Raw genomic sequence first — 20,857 nt, forward strand, 5'->3', positions numbered from 1 at the left:
TCTTCATGTAGAGGCGATTGGCCAAGGATTTTTCCAAATAGACTTCATCAAGCCTTTTCAAAATGCCTGCAACTGTAGTCTCCGATTGAATTTCCCTCAGCACCTTATCTCCCAAACACAAAACGACAGCGCTGTGGGCTTTCATCTGCATCTCCTCCATTTTGGCCGCAACCTTCAGATCAAATCTAGAGCCTTTCCTTTATCATCTGCATCCACCGGATTCAGTACCGCAGCTAGACCTTGCTGCACAAGAACCGCACGCATCTTTAATTTCCAAAGACCGTAATCATTCTTTCCGGTGAATTTCTCAGCTTCAAGCCGCGCAGCCATGATCACAATATGTGGATTGATCGGAATTCCCACCGGACGGTGCCAATTGTTGAAGATCTAAGAGTATTGTTTGATTTTTGAGAGTAAGCGAGAGAGAAGTAGGGGAAGAGCTTCTTCTTTATTCAATGATTTCTGACTCTACAATGTTGAAGGAGAGAATACAACTGACTAACTTCTACAAGAGCTACAAAACTAACTCTTTATACAAAGCTAAGTCTAAGGTGTATGAGAGCTACACCGAGTTAGTTACAAAATGCTAACCAACTAATTCTAGCTCAAATCTTGATCACATGTGTTGCATCTCCATCATAAGCTTCCCATGAACCCCAGCGGGTCCATCCTACGCTCCATGTATACGTTCACAGCTGTGCATGACCACAAACCCCAATAGTGTGATTTGAGAATATTGAGTGATGCAAACCTATTTTTCATCTAGACGATTATTGATCATCTTGGAATAAAGGATTGCTTCTCCGAAATCAACACGAATCCAAGCTATGTCGACGAAGAAGGGAAGCTTAGAATCTCTCCTTTTGTGATTTTCAGCCATAACCTCATGGCTGCACTCTTTGCCCTCCAAACATGTGCAAGGTAAACCAAACTTCAATTTAATTTATTGAACTTTTTTTTTTGTAAATCTTAAATTAATTGTTTTTGGAGAATTTATGACTTTGATGATTCCTAGTTTTGAAGATTCTACATTTACTTATTTTAAATAGATTGGGACCCCACAAAATCTTGTCATTACTTTCTAATGTAATAAATTTTACCTACTACTAGTAGTCATAAAAAATGCTGACATAAGTTAACATAGTCAATAATTTAGTCTATTTAATTTAATAACAATTACATTTGAACTAATATTTTTTTTGCATTTTTATCTTGTTGATTAAGGGCATGATCATAGATAGAATTCAAGCCAGTTTAGCTAAGGAAGGGAGGCAAAGGATCATATATCTCGGAGATGGGATTAGTGACTTTTGCCCGAGTTTGAAGCTGCGAGACGAAGATTTCATGATGCCAAGGAAAGACTTCCCCGTTTGGGGGCTAATATGCGAAAATCGCGCGCTTTTTAGAGTTGAAATCTACGAATGGATCGATGGCGAGGACATGGAGAATTTTGATGAAGCTTATAGAGAATATCAAGATTCAAGATTCAGTTCAATTGCTACCGGTTGATTTCAAGATTGAGACTATGCCAATTGCCTTACCTCAATCAGTCAAAGTTCAGCAATAGTATTTTTTTTTTAAATCTATAAATTGGGTTGAATAAAAATATGTAGAGTTTTTAGCCAATATATGGTTTATGCATTCTTATTATGATTGTGAAGGGAAAAGGATGGTTAGATTTTGGTGTGTTTTGTGAAGAAAAAAGAGCATATGTTATGTTGCTCATCATATTTGAATCATCAAACTTCAAACATGTAAAATATTTGAGGTTTTGAAAAAAGAAGAAAAAATTTCATTTAGTAGTATTAACCATTTAATCTTTGATTTGGATAGAAAGGTAAAATGCCAACGCTTGTAATATCAAATCCTATAAGTTGAATATACAATGTTCATAATATGAAATGGGATTTATTTAAAGGTTATAAAGTTGGACTACTGCTTAGACCACCAAATAATTTTCGATGAGTTAAAACATTATTATCTACTCATAAATAAAACAACATCATTTTGTTGAAAAAACATCAGTAATAAATTACATGTATGCGTTTTTGCTGTGGGATAGGGATACGGATATATTCGAATATTGTAAGCACAAATATAGTTAATAATAAATATATTACAATCATCATGCAAAATTAGCGAAAAAAAAGAGTATCCATTAAAGAAGAAAAATACATGTCTCAACCCCATAAACAACTTACAACCAGTAAGGCATACTTGAAGTTTTAGATTCGTTACGAAGTACAAGTTGTGGATTATGTTGAGATATGGATCTCCAATGTGAACCTTCCTTGTCCTCTTCGAATGTTTTTAGAAGCTTTGTTGAACCAGAAATATCCAACAATTGCAAAGACGACGAGGCCTTACACAGGAGGCGATGCGGCAGCTTCTTCAAACTCTCACAACTCCGGATAGACAAGTGTGTGAGACATGGCATGATGGAGATGGCAGCAGATTCTTCTTCTTCCACCGTTATGTCCTCCCACTCCTCCCAACAAATTAATGAACGAAATGCCAATTCCTTGAGTTTAGGAAAGACAACAACATGGTTACTTGATGAAGCTACTATTCCCAAAAACTCCCGTCCCAAAAACTCCATTTTATCCAGGTACCCCAATATGAGAAGTTCCAACAAAGGTAGTTTTCCCATAGGAGTCAATGACGTCAAGTGAGGATGACTACACATATAAATATGTTTTACGAAGTTGAGGGACGATGACATCCAACGCGGAAGTGCATAGCCAGCGTACCCCACAATTAAGAGTTTACTCAGCTTCTGATGGGGCTGCAAAGCTTCTATCAACTCCAGCGAGAGCCTGGAATTCTCCTCCTCACCAGAATCATATTCCCATTGACGCTTAGAGCGAAATAGTATATGCAGTGAGTGAATGTGTATCTTCTTCCTTAGTTCTGCTTCTCCTGCGGTCCTAGCCAACTCTTCCACATCGGGTATGGTGTCGCACAAAATATCCAATATTAGAGTTCCGGTAAGAAGGTTCAAGTTTTTCAACACTTCAAACTTGTTACCATCACTTGATACTCTGAACGAGTTCTCAATCCCGTTATAACTTAATTGACCAAAAGTGCGGAGACCACTTAACTGAGCTACTCCTTGAACCAACCGACCTTGTCTTGCAAGAATAGGATCAATAAAAATGTGTTGGAGGTTCTCAAGCATATGGATCCCTTCTGGCAGTTTGTAGAGCTCGTCGCAGGATATGATATTCAAGGTTTGCAATTCAACCAGTCTACAAATACCCTCTGGCAAATCCATGAATCCATTCCAACTTAAGTCAAGGTTTCTCAAGTGTACCAAACCTCCAATTTCCCCAGGAATATTTCTTAAGTAGCATTTTGATAACAATAGAGTTTGTAAGAAATAAAGCCTGCATATATTTTTGAGGTCTTCATCCTTCAACTTATTACCACTCAATTCCAACCATCTGACGTGAATAAACTTTTCAATTCCTTGTGGAAGAGGATCATAGAAATCCCTTTTCAATCCGAACACCCTAACACTTGATATGCAATCACAAAGACCAACATGTCTTCCCTTGTCCATAAATAAGCTACGATACTCTTCGGCTTGAGAAACTAAAAGAGGATCACAAACTTGACAACTTTCCTTTCCCATTTTAGCAACCTCATCTTTGTTATCATTCTTCCTAAGAAATACAGCAAAATCATGTACTATATCATGCATTTTACACGATTCTATCTGCTCCCCCGACTTACTTTTCTGAATGTCTTGAAACAATGAACGCATTGCTAAATTGTTCAAGTACCTTCGGCCTTCAAGTTCCACTTCACTGTTTCCACTTACAGATCCCAAATAACCTATAGCCATCCACTGTTTTATTAGTGTATCCGCATGAATTTTGTGATCTTTAGGATAGAAGGCACAATATGAAAAGCAACGCTTAAGAGGTAGGGACAAATCATTGTAGCTTAGAACTAAATGAGGAAAAAGATCTACTTCCGCATTTTCCAATTGCCATATTTCACTCTTCTCTACATCTTCCCACTCTTGCAAATTATATTTGAATTGCAAAAATTTTCCCAAAACATTTGCAGCAAGAGGCAAGCCACTACACTTGGTAGCTATTTTCTTGCCAACACTCTCAAATTCTTCCAGTTCCTCCTCATTCCTCCCTGAGAGGGATATCCGACGCAATAATGACCAACATTCTTCATCACTAAGCTGTTTTGGGCGATAAATATCCTTATCTAACGTACCCATCATCTTAGCCGCAGTCTCTTTTCTTGTTGTCACCAGAATTTTACTACCCACTGCACCTTTCCTAAGATTGATTTTCAGGGGTTCCCACTCATCGTGTTTCTCTGTCCAAACATCATCAAGAACGAGAAGAAACTTGTTTCCTGAAATACAATCTCCGAGTTTTTCTAGTACCAATTCCAATTGGTTAATGCCTAAAGGAATAATCTCCTTCGTCACACTCCCAATAATTCCTTTAGCAATTGCAGCCAAATCAAATGGATCAGAAACACAAATCCATATTCTTAATTCAAAACAACTCTTCACTTGAGCATCATTGTAAACAAGTTGAGCGAGAGTTGTTTTTCCAATTCCCCCTGTCCCAACTATAGATAGAGTTTGGGTATCAGCACTAAGTACTTTTTCCACCATATCATCCTTATTCCTCTCTATGTCTAGCCCACGAACTTTCTCAAATTCAATAAAAGATGTGGATTGAACTCGACAAGAATTGGGCACGGGATGATCAGTTGTAGGCGGAGAGATGACAAAATTAAAGTCCTTTCTCTCCTTGTAAATCTGCTCAAGCATAGCTTTCACATTTTCTATTTTCTTGGCAATGTCACGACGAACAGAAACTTTCTTGAAACATAAACAAGAAGATCTAGTGAAAGAGCAGCATACCATTTTCTTAGGCTCAGGCTCAGCAGAAGCTTCTATCTTATGTTTGAGAAGAGAGTAGTCCCATTCATCCAAAATGTCGTCCATCTCATAAGCTGTAGCTTCGAGCTTCTTCAACCAACTGTTGACGCTTTGATCCTTCACTTCTCTCTTTTCTGCATCATCCAACACATTTCTGATAGTACTTAACTTTTCTGAAAGATGTTGAAGCTCCTTCTCAACGCCTCTCACCAAATTGACTTCATACCGAATCTTATCTTGTAACATAGTTGCAATTCTCCCCACCACTTCTGAAATTATAGCATCCGCCATTATCACCAGCTTAGTTACTACAACAATTTGGAGAAGTATTTTTCTATTGTGAATGGTTGCAAGGTGGAAATCAATCCATTATCTGGATTTCCAGCTTTAACCCAATAAAAACGCAATGGACAATGAAGATAAGGTTTAGATTTTTGACGTTCTTATTCCAAAAATATTATAGTCACACAAAATTTAAAATTAGTTTTTTTTTTTTTTTTTTTTTTTTTATAAAGAAATTCATCAATTTTCTCTTTTTAGATTGAAATTCATTTATTTGGTTGGCCCGTTACGGTCAGATTATCAGTGTATTATTCTGTCTGGTAGCCCATTTAGGAAAAAGCAAAGCCCGTGTTATATTATTGCGGCCCATCTAAGCCAAGTCGGCCCAAACCCACAAACATGTTTGTACCAGCAAATCGAGAAGCCTCCATCAGAAACCGTGACTTCACAGCAAATCAACCGTGACTGTACCGAACCTAGAAGCGTCAGTAAATTGTGTATTTATTGGCTGTAAGCCTTTTAATAAAGAAAATATTTCATTTGTGTTTTTATGGAGTATTTAAATTTTGTAGGCGACTGCTCAGCAGGTGTTTGAGGAAATGACAGTCCCACAAATAGAATTTAAACTTATGAGCTTAATAGGATAGTCCGCTTATATTATTGGATAGCCTTTCACGATTATACATCTCACTCAACTCATATGATAGTTTAATTCTAGATGAAGTATATTTTGATTATCCCATATAAGTACTACCTCTGTCCTGAAAATTTGATACATATTACCATTTTGGTCCGTCCTGAAAATTTGATACACTTCACTTTTACCATTTTTGGTAGTGGACCCCATATTCCACTAACTCATTCCTACTCACATTTTATTATAAAACTAATACTTTAAAAGTAGGACTCACATCCCACCAACTTTTTCAACTCACTTCCCATTACATTTCTTAAAACCCGTGTCGGGTCAAAGTGTAGCAAATTTTGGGGGACGGAGGTAGTATATCTCAGTATTATCTTACCTAACAAACTAAATGTCTTGGAGAAGTTGCACAGAATTTGTACAAAATGGATTATATTACAATGCTGTCATTTGCAAAAATGAAACAAAATTAATTTTCAAAATTTAGAAAATATAGGCCCAAATGTTTTGACAAAGAACTTGAAAGTTGGAACCAACAATGCTCTGTAGTACTTAGATTGGACGAGAAAAGGAAATACAAACACGAAATGGAAGGTCTTCTCCTTGTAACTCCACTTGTTCCTCCAGAATTTCTTTACCACATTTCTCTGCAGATTTGTTGCAATAAAATATCCATATGTTTTGGAGTGTCGGTATGTCTCCAATTTCAGATGGAATATTCTCCAACTCTCCCAAACCAAAAAGAAAAAGCTTCTCAAGGCGTGGAAAGATGATGCTTGCTTCTGTAGTCCAATGTTTCAGGCTAAAACAGGAAAACAATCCCAAGTATTTAAGGCGGGGGAATTGACCTTCAAATATTTCCCACTTGCCCGATCCAAAGCATCCTCGCCACAACCTCAACTTCTCAAGACGGGGCAACCAACCTATCTTGTCCAAGATCATTTCCCATTCAAAGTCATCTCTCGTTGAAAAAGTGAATTTCTTGAGAGTTTGGGGAAATGTGAGCTTATACAAAGAGGAGTAACCTCTAAAGTCCGAGTCACACCAGATATCAAGGGATTCTAATTTGTCCAAATTTTTAATATTGCTCAGACAATAATCATCACACCCCATTTCCGTACTCCCAGAGTACTTCATCTTCAATTTTTTTAAATTAGGAATTCTCTTAATCACCTCTTCATCGCACTTGAAATTACGTGCTCCATTAAGTTCCACTAAATTCTTCATGACCACAAAATCACTCGGGGGATTTGGGATAAGCAATCTTCTTTCAACATTCTCAATATGCCTCAGTTGAGGCATTTTCCAAATGTTAGTACGCGAAATAGACTTACGCTGATAAGAGACGATCAATGTCTGCAAATTCCAAAGACGATAAAAAGAAGAAAAGGTTGAGGATATGCTATCAACTTCAACAGCGAGGTGCAGCAAGTTAACATTTCGACGCACAAGAGAATACGCATAGTTTTCTTATCTGCATGTGCGAAATTTGTATTCGTGTATTGTCCTCAACAATCCAAATTTCTGACACCTTGGAACTTCCCCACGCTCGCAAATGATGGAACGAGCATGTGACATAGATTGCAAATCATCAAGCACTTTCTGCTTTGAAGTGTTTCTGCGTTTAACAATGCGGCGGTGTTGGCTATTCATGTCTCGAGGACTATATTCGCCAGTCACATGATAAAACCCTTCTTTCTTGCTTTGGTGCACACATAGGTGTCTTACCAGATCATGAACTTTGACTTGTTTTATATTTCCAGTAGACCCAAACTCATTAACAAGGATGAGATTTCTATTGACCAAGTCTTTTAAAAAACCTTTACCTATTGTTTCCAAACTTTTTCCTTCTATTGGTTTAACAAAACCTTCACAAAGCCATTGCTTGATGAGCATTGAGGCCTTAATTATGTCATCTTCCTCAAAAACACCCATGTACAAGAAACACGGCTTTAAGTAGACTGGCAAATGATTGTAGCTCATTTCCAACAATTTCAAGCAATGCTTATCGTTGTCCAAATTTACTACTAATGTTAAGTTGTTCCTTACTGATTCCCAAGATTCTAGTGAGTATTCCATATTTTTCAAAATACCTCCCACTACAACAATTGATAGAGGAAGTCCTCTACAATTGTTTACTATTTCCTTTCCAATTTTCTCCAATTCAAGAGGAACACCCTCCTCTCCAAAGACAATTTTGGAGAACAAGACCCAACTATCAACTTTATCAAGAAATTTCATTTGACAGCTATAATCTTTGTTCAATTGAAAACTCAATTGTGATAGCCTAGTCGTCACCATTATCCGACTGCAATTTCCATTGTTAGGAAAGAAACGCTCTATCTCGTCCCAAGACTCAATATTCCACATATCATCCATTACAATTAAAAATCTTCTACCCCACAAATGTTGGTGGAGCTCTAATCCTAATTCTTCTTCACTCCTTTTACTCAATTGTTCCTTGTGTTTATTAGTGGCTTGACATAGAAGTTCACATAGAATTTCTCTTGTGTTGTGTTGTTGAGATATTGTAGTCCAAGCACAAATATCAAAGCGCTCCCTAATAACTTGTTTAGAATAAACAGTTTGTGCAAGAGCGGTCTTACCTATCCCACCCATTCCTGTGATCGGGATGACTTGGCGACCAGGTTCGTCTGCAACGAGTTTTTCCATGATCCCATGTAAGACATTGTCAGAGAACACCGTCATGCCACCACTATTCTTACCAGTGGAAAAACAGGCGAATGTACGCCTTTGATCAGAAAGCAGCACCACCTTCTCCGTGTTAGTCTCTATCGCCAATCTCTTAATCCGATCCATTTCTTCAACCACATTTTGCACATCTTGATGCAACTTTATCGGTCCATCATCATCGTGGTCAGTTGCTTGTGATCTACACCGCTGAATCTTATCCACGATATGTGATTCGATAACATCTTCAGCCTCATAAGCTGCATCTGCAATACGCATCTCCAATGGATCTGCTTCGTCGCCACTAGACACCAGAGACTTGTAACCTTGGAGAAATTCCTGCAAGAAGAGAACATTCTCAATGTCTTGAAACAATGAACGCATTGCTAAATTGTTCAAGTACCTTCGCCCTTCAAGTTCCACTTCACTGTTTCCACTTACAGATCCCAAATAACCTATAGCCATCCACTGTTTTATTAGTGTATCCGCACGAATTTTGTGATCTTTAGGATAGACGGCACAATATGAAAAGCAACGCTTAAGAGTTGGGGACAAATCATTGTAGCTTAGAACTAAATGAGGAAAAAGATCTACTTCCGCATTTTCCAATTGCCATATTTCACTCTTCTCTACATCTTCCCACTCTTGCAAATTATTTTTGAGTTGCAAAAGCCTTCCCAAAACATTTGCAGCAAGAGGCAAGCCACTACACTTAGTAGCTATTTTCTTGCCAACACTCTCAAATTCTTCCAGTTCCTCCTCATTCCTCCCTGAGAGGGATATCCGACGCAATAATGACCAACATTCTTCATCACTAAGCTGTTTTGGGCGATAAATATCCTTATCTAACGTACCCATCATCTTAGCAGCAGTCACTTTTCTTGTTGTCACCAGAATTTTACTATCCACTGCACCTTTTCTAAGGTTGATTTTCAGGGGTTCCCACTCATCGTATTTCTCTGTCCAAACGTCATCAAGAACGAGAAGAAACTTCTTTCCTGAAATACACTCTCCGAGTTTTTGTAGTACCAATTCCAGTTGGTTAATGCCTTAAGGAATAATCCCTTCTGTCACACTCCCAATAATTCCTTTAGCAATTGCAGCCAAATCAAACGGATCAGAAACACAAATCCATATTCTTAATTCAAAACAACTCTTCACTTGAGCATCATTGTAAACAAGTTGAGCGAGAGTTGTTTTTCCAATTCCCCCGGTGCCAACTATAGAAAGAGTTTGGGTATCAGCACTAAGTAATTTTTTAACTATATCACCCTGATTCCTCTTTATGTCTAACCCACGAACTTTCTCAAATTCAATAAAAGATGTGGATTGAACTCGCCAAGAATTGGGCACGGGATGATTAGTTGTAGGCGGAGAGATGACAAAATTAAAGTCATTTCTCTCCTTGTAAATATGTTCAAGCATAGCTTTCACATTTTCTATTTTCTTGGCAATGTCACGACGAACAGAAACTTTCTTGAAACATAAACAAGAAGATCTGATGAAGGAGCAACATACCATTTTCTTAGGCTCGGGCTCAGGCTCAGGCTCAGCAGAAGCTTCTATCTTATGTTTGAGAAGAGAGTAGTCCCATTCATCGAAAATGTCGTCCATCTCATAAGCTGTTTTTTCAAGCTTCTTCAACCAGCTTTTGACGCTTTGATCCTTCACTCCTCTCTTTTCTGCATCATCCAACACATTTCTGATAGTCCTCAACTTGTCTGAGAGATGTAGAAGCTCCTTCTCAACGCCTCTCACCAAATTGACTTCATACCGAATGTTATCTTCGATAATAGCTGCAACTCTCTCCACAACAACAGAAATCACAGCATCCGCCATTATCACCAGCTTACTTACTACCACAATTTGGAGAAGTATTTTTTTATTATAATTTCTTATCTTGGTTTGGTTGTAAGGTGGAAATCAATCCATTATCTGGATTTCCAGCTTTAACTCAATTATTGATGCCATACTACTCCATTATTGATGCCATGCATACTTTATCTCATCTTCATCTTTTTGGAAAGTGAAGATAAAGGTTTAGATTTTTTATGTTCTTATCCGAAATTATATTCGCACAGAATTTAAAATTAATTTTTTCTATAAAGAAATTCATCAATATTCTTTTTTTATACTATCTCCGTATTTTAAAAATAACAACTCTTTCCATTTTAGTCCGTATCTTAAAAATAGAAACTTTAGAATCTTTCAATTTTTTAACATGGATCCCACAATCCACTAACACTACTTTCACTATTTTTTTCTCTTCATCTATCTTACTTTATTCATTTTTTTCATTCACTTTATTCATTTTTTTCATTCTCTTTCTTACTTTATCAATTTTTCTCTTTTACTTTTGTTAATTGTTCATTAAAACTCGTGCTGTTTCAAATGTTTCTAATTTTTAAATACGGTGGTAGTATATAAATATTCATTTATATGGTTGGCCCGCTACGGTCAGATAATGATGCCTTATCTCGATGCTACAGTGTATAATTGTGTTTGGTGGCCCATTTATGAAAAAAAGCTAAGCCCATGTTATATCATTGCGGCCCATCTCAATAGCCTCTGTTTCAAAGTCGGCCCAAATCCACAAATCGCGAAGCCTTCATCAAACCGTGACTTTACAGCAAATCAAGCATAGATTTGCAGCTCCGATCAGATTTATTCGAAGTCTATTGAGTGTAAATCGCGAAGTCTTTCTTGAGCAAACCGTGATTCTAAAGAAAATCAAGCATAGATTTGCAATTCCGATGAAATTTCCCAGAAAATTCTAAGGAGAATTCGAATCTCTTCAATTACCCGAACAAAGAAGGCGCCGAGATTAGAAGTTTTTTCTGAAAAAGGTTTGAATAGAAAATCTCGTGGAGTTTGTTTCACCACTGAGAGATTGACGCATGTTGAAGGCCTTCTTCGTTCCATACTAAATAAAAGGATCATCGGGGAGAAATTTAGGGGGAATTGGCTGGACAAACACTGAAAGCTTTACGGACGCCAACTGTTTGATAGATTGTCTGAGAGAGGGAGAAGAAAGGAGTGCGTGGAGCTTTTATTGAAGAATGGTGCTGCTGTCACACTCCAGTTAAGTATTTATTTCTATGCTTCCACTTGCTACATTTTCTTCTATAATGATGGTGTTCATTTTCGTGAGAATCATTTCTATTATTTCAATAATAATGTTATAGTTTCATTCTATTGTTTACAGTTCCTTTACAAACAGCTTTGTGCATAATTGTCTAGCAATAGTGTTCAACAAAATAAACAAACAGTTGCAACATAATATGTAGAAAATGCTCATCAGGAGAGTGAGAAGAAAATAAATCAAATTAAAATTTAGAAAACATAGTCACACTATTCTTGTCCGCTCCTCTATCCAGTATATACAACTTCAAAGTTGGGACCAACCATACTTTGCATTGCTTCCTTTTTATGAAGCGGAACCATAACCTGAATCCCAAAGGGAAGATTCTCCCCTTGTAAACACATTTGTTCCTCTACAATCTCTTTCGCACATATCATCGCTGCCTCGCTGCAATGTCGTATCCATATGTTTTGAAGCAACGGCATGTCTCCAATTTCAGATGGGATATTCCCCAACACTTTTAAATTTTCAAGGCGAATCTTCTCAAGGCATGGAAAGATTGAGCTTGTTTCCGCGGTCCATTGTCTCAGGTTATTACACGAAACCAATCTCAAGTACTTGAGGCACGGGAATTGGCTTTCTAAGACTTCCCACTTGCCTGTTCCAAAGCATCCACGCCACAACATGAACTTCTCAAGATGGGGCAATGAACCTATCTTTCCCAATATCATTTCCCATTCAAAGTCACTTTTGCTCTCAAGAGTTAAGCTCTTGAGTGTTTGTGGATAAGTGAGCTTGTCCAAAGAGGCATTCCCATTAAAATGAGACTCACTGGAGATAAGTAGAGATACTAATTTAGACATACATTGAATATTGCCTAAACAATAATAATCATCATGGCTCATTTCCTTGCTTCCTGAATAATGTATCACTAATTTCTTGATATTAGGAATTCTCATAATCACGTCATCAGTGAACTTGAAATTAAGCGTTCCACTAAGTACCACTAGATTCTCCATGACAGCAGCATCACTCGAAGGATCTGCGAGTATCAATTTTTTCCTGATCCCGACAATGTGCCTAATTTGCGGCATTTTCCAAATCTCAGTAGGCACAATAGACTCATTCGAACACAATATGATCAATGTCTTCAAATTCCAAAGATGGTTGAAGGAAGAAAAAATTGGGGACATGTTGTCAACTTTAGCAACAAGGTGCCGCAAGTTAACATACCCAGACACAAGAGAACTTATGTAGTGTTCCTCTTTAAAATTACGAAATTTGTATGCGTGTATTGTCCTCAACAATCCAAAATTTTGGCATTGTGGAACTTTCCCATGCTCGCAGATAATGGAACGAGCATGTGGCATAGATTGCAAGTCATCAAAGACTTTCTCCTCTGAAGTTTTCCTGCGTATAACAATGTGGCGTTGGCTATTCATGCCCCGAGGACTAGATTCTCCAATAACATGATAAAATCCTTCTTCATTAGCCTGCTTCACGCATAGGTCTCTCACCAAATCATGAACCTTGACTCGTTTTATATTTCCGGTGCTCCCCAACTGATCAACTAGAACGAGATTTCTATCTACTAAGTCCTTTAAGAACTCTTTCCCAATTATTTCCAAACTTTCGCCATCTACGGGTTTAAGAAATCCTTCAGAAACCCATAGCTTAATGATTGTTGAGACTAAGATTGCATCATCTTCCTCAAACACGCCCATGTATAAGAAACAAGGCTTTAAGTAGATTGGCAAATGATCGTAGCTCATTTTCAGCAATCTCAAGCAATGCTTATCATTGTCCAAGTTAACCAATGATGTTAGGTTGTTCCTTATTGACTCCCAACATTCTTGTGTGTGTTCAATATTTTTCAAAATACCTCCCACTACAACAATTGATAGAGGAAGTCCTCTACATCTATTTACAATTTCTTTTCCAATTTCCTCCAATTCAAGAGGAAAATGTTCATCTCCAAAAACGATTTTGGAGAAGAGGACCCAACTACTAACCTCATCAAGAAATTTCATTGGATGGCTATAATGATTGTTTAATTGAGAACTCAATTTTGATAGCCTAGTCGTCACCATTATCCGACTGCTATTCCCATTGTCAGGAAAGAAATGTTGTATCTCATTCCAAGACTCAATATCCCACATATCATCCATTACAATTAGAAACCTTCTACCAGACAAATATTGGTAGAGCTCTAATCCTAAATCTTCTTCACTCCTATCACTTAGTTGGTTTTCGTCTTTTTTACTGGTTTGAGAAACAAGTTCACCTAGAATATCTTTGGTGTTGTATTGTTGAGAAATAGTAGCCCAAGCACAAATATCAAAACTCTCCTTAATAACTTGTTTAGCATAAACAGTTTGAGCAAGAGCGGTCTTACCTATCCCACCCATTCCTGTGATCGGGATGACTTGGCGACTAGGTTCGTCTGCAACAAGCTTTTCCATGATCCCAAGTAAGACCTCATCAGAGAACACCATCATCATGCCACTACTCTTCTTCCCAGTGGATGAAGAGGCAAATCTATACCGTTGATCACGGAACACCATCACTTTCACCGTGTTGGTCTCCAAAGCCACTGTCTTGATCTGATCCATTTCTCCTATCGCATTTTGTAAATCTTGATACAACTTGATCGGGTTACCATTATCCTTAGGACCTCGAAAGCAATTGAAGAAACGTCTGATTTTGGTTGATTTGGGTCTACTCAGCCGAAACTTGTCCATGATATGAGATTCGATAACATCTTCAGCCGCATAAGCTGCATCAGCAATATGCATCTCCAATGGATCTGCTTCGTCGTGATAAGAAACCGGGGACTTGTAACCTTGGAGAAATTCCTGCAAGAAGATAACATTTTCAGTTAGAGACTGAATTTGGTGTTTGTTGAGAGAGATCGGCGGGGAAGGATGGTGTTCGATGTCGTCTATGATATGCATTAGAGAAACCAAGGCTGCATAGGCCGCCATGACCCAACTATAATTGAGTTGAAGACTTATGGAAGTTGAAATGATGAATTGTAGCATATGTGACTGATGCTGATTTATCATTTCCCAATTTAAACTTTTTTTTCTGATTATCATATTAGTTGGTATGGTTCCTAGAAATTTCTGAATAAATTAAAAAACAGTAGCATACCAAGTTGGTAGAATTTATTACTTGTGTAAACATTGTATTCTCCATTTCTTTTGTGTGATTGTGTTTGGCATTTTGAAACTGATTATATCACATCTGGCTAATATTGAAGCAGCATTTTGTTTTCTCTCTTTTCAACTAGTGTTTGAAACCTGTTCAATGATAGTAACTTTTAGGACTCGTTTGGTATGTTGTCTTTGTTTTCTGTTAAATAGGATAATGACCCCAAAATGTATCATGATTTTATATTACTCATGCCTCTATTGGTTTGTTTGATAACTCAGCTGAATTTTGCATGGACTAAAATACCCTTAATAATATGTTTGTACAGAGTAGAGTTATCAAATTGGTTGGGCCGGCCCAAGAAGATCGACTTGGTTTGAGGGCAATCCATCATAGGGTTAAATCTAAAGTGGGCTCGATTGGGTTAGATCGGGTCGGGGTGTATTGGGTTTGCTTTTCAACTCTATAAATTTAAAAAATTCAAAATAACTTGCGTAACTAAATCTAGTCGTTTGTAGTCGGATTTAGTCCAAATAATAGTTCCATTTTATCGTTTCATGCATCCAACAAAATTAGTAAATTTCTATTTTTGGAAAGTTTTTCTACCACATTACACTATATTAATAACGTGGATCTCACTATCTATTAATATTACTTTAACTATTTGATCTACTCCCTGAATCTTATCCACGATATGGGATTCGATAACATCTTCAGCCGCATATGCTGCATCTGCAATACGCATCTCCAATGGATCTGCTTCGTCCTGATTAGAAACCGGGGACTTGTAACCTTGGAGAAATTCCTGTAGGAAAATAACATTTTGAGTGAGAGATTGAATTTGGTGTTTGTTGAGAGAGATTTGCAGGGAATGATGGTGCTTGATGTCATCTATGATTTGCATTAGAGAAACCAAGGCTGCATATGCTGCCATAATCTTGGACTAGTACTTTTTTTCAGAGAAACTTGGATAAGAATTTAATTGAATATCTATTTAGCTTCTTCCAACATTATATTTTATCCTCTTGATTTATGGTGGAAATCAATTTGTCATCAATCTTTTGTGGGACAACCCTTTAGACTTTTAATATGAACGGATGTTTGTATAAATATTCAAAGTTTGATTTCCAAATTTCCAATTAATTTTCAAAATTCAACAACAGCTCTTAGCAATGTTATTTTTGCTATATGTGGGGCAAGCTGTATAGCTGTATGTGGGGCAAGCTTTTGTCGTTTTAAATCCAAATTAAATTACTATCTTTGAATTAAAGCGTGTAGTTTGACATTTTCTTTGAATAGGTGACAGTTTTGATTTTTCATGTGCCAATTCATAAACCGAGGAATAAATTTTCAATAATGATTATCAAGTTGATCGGCATGGACAGGCATGATGACAAATTTTAAATATCGAGCAATTTCTAAAAAAAGTCAAAAGTATTTTTGCAATTTTGTATTTTAATAATAATTATATATAATTATTAAATTGGTTACATTTATGATGTGAATCAAATTCTAATTATTTTTTAATTTCATATACAAATTTTTTTATGTATTTTATAGACTGTTAATTTTTATACGACTGCACTTAATAGTTAAAAGGCCATAAAATTGAACTGCTTAAAAGATATTGGGCTTTTTAGCTAGACCACTTTTGTGTATAGGCATTGAAAAGGAACAAATTATTTTAGATTCGGAGTTATCCCTTAAAAATACGAACTATTTTTTAGTTTTTTATTTAAAATTATCAATTATTTAAATTGATAATATTTATTTAAAACTATACACCGGAGGGAGTAATTAGATTAATGGAACTAAGTGTATAATAATATAGTACTCCCTCCGTCCCCTTCCTTGGGCGGCACGGGATTTTATGCAGTTATATTTTGTGTGATAAAAGAAGAGAGTAAAGTAAGAGAGAGAGAATAAAATAGAGATAAAGGTGTTTCCATTTTAAGTAATGGGTCATCTTGATTGGGACAAACTAAAAAGGAAAGTGGGTCATCTTCAATGGAACGGAGGGAGTAGTAAGCTATTCATAAGATGAATGAGGCTTCTTAGTCAAAAGCCCACTAAGAAAAGCCCAAACTCACAAACATGTTTGTATTCTACAAGCCCAGGCCCAGCAAATCGGATAGCTCCAGCAAACCACGACTTTTTTTTTTTTTTTTTTTTTCAGAAAATTTTAAGGAGAGTTCGAATCTCTTCAATCCAACTTATAAAGAAGGGCGTCGAGATTAGAATAGTTTGGGAAAAAGGTTTGAATTCAATCTTCAAAATCTCGCAGGCCTTCTTTGTTCCACAGCAGAGGGAATGGAGATTTTTTGGGGGAATTGGCTGGGAAAATGCTGAAAGCTATATGGACACCAAATGTTTGATAAAGTGTCTGACAGAGGGAGAAGAAAGGAGTGCAATGGGGATTGTATTGAAGAATGGTGCTACTGTCAAACTCTGGGTAATTAGTAGTTGTAAGCTTCAATTTGGTAAAGTTTCGTGAGTTCAATAGAAATGAAATCTCTTGCATACTACATGCTTGTGAAAAGGCCTCATTTCAAATTGCCATATCTCACTACAAATCACACCTTTCTTTATGTATATTCATACACATATCTTGGTGACGTCAAGTCCTCGACATACGACATCGTTTGGATAGAGAGTTATGAATGTAGATAGATAGGTTCATAGAGCAGCAAAGGTAAATAGTTTATTGAAGACACGGCATTCCTCGATTGAAATCAGAAGCAAATCGTACAAGAAACTGAGAAATTCAAAGCAAAACAATGAAAAGTTGATGAAACAAAGCCTGGGTCAGAAAAGTAGCCCGGAGATTTATTGGTGCAAAGTTGAAAGAAGCAGACAAAGTGAAGCATTGCCTTTAATTGGAGAGCTTGAGCGTGCTATCTCCTTCGACCTTGAAGTTGAAGTTGTAGCAACTGACGCCAGAGTACGAACCGTCATCCTTTCGGACACGAGTGATGGTGCCGTCGAATGAACTCTTGTCTTGCTGAGTGTAAGAGAAAGGGATAGTGCAGGTGCCCTTTGTCCCAACATAACTAACAACAACAGCACTGAAAGCAGGTACACTGACTGAAGTTGAAGCAGTAACGGACGTTGTAGTGGTGGTGGTCTCATCCCACTGAAGCTCCCCAGTTATGTCTAGAGAGATTTCGATGGATCCATTTGCGATAAATGGCACACCAGTTTCAATGGTGGTGCTGACCCCTGCAGTGATAGATAAGCCGCGGCTGAAAGTGTAAGATTTCTCGTCTTGATACGTGATTTCAACTGCCATGATAGCTTCCTCAGGTGAGTTGTTAACAACGACGGACTTGCCTGCAATGTAAGGATGCTCGTCAGATATCGAGCCTATCCCCATATTATATTCAACACCGTATATCTGTCTCTCCTGAACGAGCTCTCGCACCACGAGTCTTGCTGTGCTGAGGATAGAGGTAGCGTTAGCGTTGAAACAGTCGGTGAGACCTTCAGCAGTGACGCGGCTGCAGAAGCGTTTAGCTCCGTTATTGAAAAGGGCAATGCTGTTGTCACCAACCTTGAACGGCTTAAACACATAGCTCTCCGACGTTTGTTGTATGAGCACTAACCAATTGGGACTAGCACTCCAAAACTTCGAACCATCAGCCTTTGCATGTACGGTGACGTCTCCGTTATGAAAAGGATAGATACTGTAGGCCGATGCGACATGGTTGGGTTCGTTGGAGGAGAACTGGAGGTACTGGTGGCCATCCTTGGAGAACGCTTGGAGATATTTCCCGTTATCGCCTTGGAAGGCGACAAGGCCGTCGGTTGGGAGTTTCACTATCGTCTCCCAGTCAACATACCGGAGCTTGCCCTCCGAGGACGGAGCATCTTTGATGGAGAAGCGCGCACCATCCCTTCGGACGAGGTGTCCGGTGTATAAGTGCTTCAAGTTGAAGCCGCCGTCTTGATCTACCTCAGTTGGCTCGAACAAGGTGCAGGATGGGCTTCTCGTGTCTTCATCGCGATACGTGCTTTTAGCAACGAGAAGGCCTTCGTCGTTCCGCCCCCAATATTTGTTGGTGCGGGTATGGCGTAGGTGAAAGTAGTCCTTACTGATGATGGCTGGCTCGACTTCTATCTTGATGTATGCGCTGAGCTCTATATCTTCAGCGCAAGATACAATACCATCTGCTTCACCCTTGTACACTGCCAAGTGTTGCAAATAGTAACCTTCATCTTGAAGAGTCATAATGATGAACCTTGGAAAGTTGGATGCCATGATCTCAAACCTGCGCATATACTTTAATTCATCAACAAAACAATATCTATATATATTCTCAATAGTGTTGTTGGTAATAAATAGACAGCACGTGCACTACAAATAAAACGCTCATTAGTGACGGCGGAAAACAACTCAAGAACTCGTGATGGATGAATTACCGGAATTTGTCAGTCACTAATTAGTAACAGATAAGTCTGTCACTAATATGAACTTACCATGGCAAACCACCTACTTTTTCCTTCATTGAGTGGGTTAGTAACTTTTGTGACGGACAAATTCGTCACTAAAATTTTTTAGTGACAAGCTTGTTATTGACGGATCCGTCAGTACTTTATTGGTCAATAACCGTGGTCGGAGAAGAAATTTTGCTGATTAGTGACAGATAATTCATTCACTAAATTGTGAGTTTTTTACACAATATTGACATTGTGTTGAAAATTTTGGAATTTGTGCAATATTTAAATTTACATTTTATCACTACTCACACGTGTTTTGACGCAGATTTAATAAGGCGGTAGTACAGTGTATATATATATACATATACTCTATAAATCGTGAAGATCTACAACAAATCGTGTTATTTAAAAATTCTTGTAATTTCTTAGATCCATACATTTTCTAAATATAAAATACTAGTATAATTTTCAAAACTTAATACTACTAATTAGTTTTACTTTTTGTTGACTCAAAAAATCACAAGCACCTAATACCCTTGTGGGATCTATCTTCACTTCGAGAAAATTGGACTATTAATATTAGTTTCAAGTATAATTGTGTATGTATTTGTAAAGTATAACACACATATTTATAAGAGAAAACAAAATCCATCCGTAGGAAAAGGATCAAATTAATTTATAGCTATACACTACAAAAAAAGCAAAACTAGTGACGGAATTAGTGACTGAAAAGTGTCAGTCACTAAGAGTGACAAATTTATCCATCACTAATGCGAAGCAGTCGCATATAGTTTCAGTCATTAAAGTTACGGTGACGGAAAATTTGTCACTAAAATTTTTTATTGACAAGTTTATTAATGACGGATCTGTGGAAACATGATCTGTCAGTAATCTGTTAAATGAAGGAATTTCAATGGTTAGTGACGGATATTTCCATCAATTACCTCAAACATGAAATAGTACCATAATATAGTATTATTACCTATTTAGATTATTATGCTAATCAACATAGACAACATATGATCATGCTGAGCAAGTACCATAATTTAGCTAGTACTATTATAAATTATTCTATTTACAGAGTGTATAAAACAAAAAACAGTAACGAGATAGCTAGGTAAGAAGAAATGTCCAACAAACTTTGATGAAATAAGAGATGCTCAATAACTAAGACTTGCCAAAAAAATTGATAAGGCGAGAAGATTACCGGAATTGAAAAGAAGAAATGCTAAAGCTTCAATATTTGAATCAAACTTGTTTGTGTGGTTCTTTGTGGAAATGCATCCACATTTATAGATGAAGTTTAGATCGAGGCTACATAGTTATAGCCGTTTAACCAATAAATTAATTAATTTGGCACATGGTTCATCTCTTTTTAATTATTATTCTGACCAGATATATATGCTTCAGCCGGCCATATTTTGGAAGGATTCACCAATATTTTAGTTTCACAAGCATCGACCTTTTCCCACAACTACAATATTAAAACATTTCAAAATAAAATACTATGTATTTTTTCAATTAATTAAATCCTCAATGAAAGCTCCAAATCCTACATTGATTGATGACAACAAGAAGCCAGTCGGCTGCCCATTCCGATCTAGCAATATTATTGAAAATATTTTTGGAATATACCGACCTTTTCAAAATG

The 20,857-nt window shown here is 37.3% G+C and overlaps 4 protein-coding genes and 2 pseudogenes across 7 annotated transcripts; 1 reads left to right on the top strand and 5 right to left on the bottom strand.

Annotated features, from left to right (window-relative positions):
- The first annotated feature begins 473 nt into the window (after positions 1-473).
- LOC148923900 (inorganic pyrophosphatase 1 pseudogene) lies at positions 474-1,567 on the top strand (annotated as a pseudogene). Its single transcript, XR_016132899.1, has 3 exons — positions 474-551; positions 722-921; positions 1,225-1,567. The product of XR_016132899.1 is annotated as an inorganic pyrophosphatase 1 pseudogene (transcript).
- A 498-nt stretch (positions 1,568-2,065) lies between these two features.
- Positions 2,066-5,260, bottom strand: LOC148923901 (putative disease resistance protein RGA3). 3 transcript variants are annotated; one of them, XM_089060433.1, is made up of 2 exons: positions 5,145-5,260; positions 2,066-5,052 (listed from the first exon to the last, which is right to left on the bottom strand). In XM_089060433.1, the coding sequence occupies exon 2, from the start codon at positions 4,982-4,984 to the stop codon at positions 2,198-2,200; it is 2,787 nt and encodes a 928-aa protein (XP_088916559.1). In that variant the 5' UTR covers positions 4,985-5,052; positions 5,145-5,260; the 3' UTR covers positions 2,066-2,197. The 3 variants fall into 3 exon arrangements, with proteins under 3 accessions (XP_088916559.1, XP_088916558.1, XP_088916557.1); XM_089060432.1 differs by having other exon boundaries at positions 5,129-5,260; XM_089060431.1 differs by having other exon boundaries at positions 2,066-5,254.
- Positions 5,261-6,326: 1,066 nt separating this feature from the next.
- LOC148923902 (putative late blight resistance protein homolog R1A-3) lies at positions 6,327-9,392 on the bottom strand (annotated as a pseudogene).
- Positions 8,803-10,411, bottom strand: LOC148923903 (putative disease resistance protein RGA3). Its single transcript, XM_089061246.1, has 2 exons — positions 8,938-10,411; positions 8,803-8,873 (listed from the first exon to the last, which is right to left on the bottom strand). Exon 1 carries the CDS (start codon positions 10,371-10,373, stop codon positions 9,585-9,587), a length of 789 nt encoding a protein of 262 aa, XP_088917372.1. The 5' UTR covers positions 10,374-10,411; the 3' UTR covers positions 8,803-8,873; positions 8,938-9,584.
- A 1,407-nt stretch (positions 10,412-11,818) lies between these two features.
- On the bottom strand, positions 11,819-14,609 carry LOC125206940 (putative late blight resistance protein homolog R1A-3). Its single transcript, XM_089061245.1, has one exon. It carries the CDS (start codon positions 14,598-14,600, stop codon positions 11,904-11,906), a length of 2,697 nt encoding a protein of 898 aa, XP_088917371.1. The 5' UTR covers positions 14,601-14,609; the 3' UTR covers positions 11,819-11,903.
- A 2,839-nt stretch (positions 14,610-17,448) lies between these two features.
- Positions 17,449-20,479, bottom strand: LOC125208611 (uncharacterized). The gene is made up of 2 exons (XM_048108263.2): positions 20,414-20,479; positions 17,449-19,037 (listed from the first exon to the last, which is right to left on the bottom strand). Exon 2 carries the CDS (start codon positions 19,025-19,027, stop codon positions 17,642-17,644), a length of 1,386 nt encoding a protein of 461 aa, XP_047964220.2. The 5' UTR covers positions 19,028-19,037; positions 20,414-20,479; the 3' UTR covers positions 17,449-17,641.
- Positions 20,480-20,857: the final 378 nt, after the last annotated feature.

This window comes from Salvia hispanica, chromosome 6 (assembly GCF_029641045.1).
Source record: "Salvia hispanica isolate PSC_SH4W2 chromosome 6, Shi_PSC_v1, whole genome shotgun sequence".
Classification (NCBI taxonomy): Eukaryota; Viridiplantae; Streptophyta; class Magnoliopsida; order Lamiales; family Lamiaceae; genus Salvia; species Salvia hispanica.

What these genes read in the sequence shown, in the direction of transcription:
- LOC148923903 (XM_089061246.1), bottom strand. Translation starts at nt 10,373, where the DNA reads ATGGCGGATGCTGTGATTTCTGTTGTTGTGGAGAGAGTTGCAGCTATT.
- LOC125208611 (XM_048108263.2), bottom strand. Translation starts at nt 19,027, where the DNA reads ATGGCATCCAACTTTCCAAGGTTCATCATTATGACTCTTCAAGATGAA.
- LOC148923901 (XM_089060431.1), bottom strand. Translation starts at nt 5,209, where the DNA reads ATGGCGGATGCTATAATTTCAGAAGTGGTGGGGAGAATTGCAACTATG.
- LOC125206940 (XM_089061245.1), bottom strand. Translation starts at nt 14,600, where the DNA reads ATGGCGGCCTATGCAGCCTTGGTTTCTCTAATGCATATCATAGACGAC.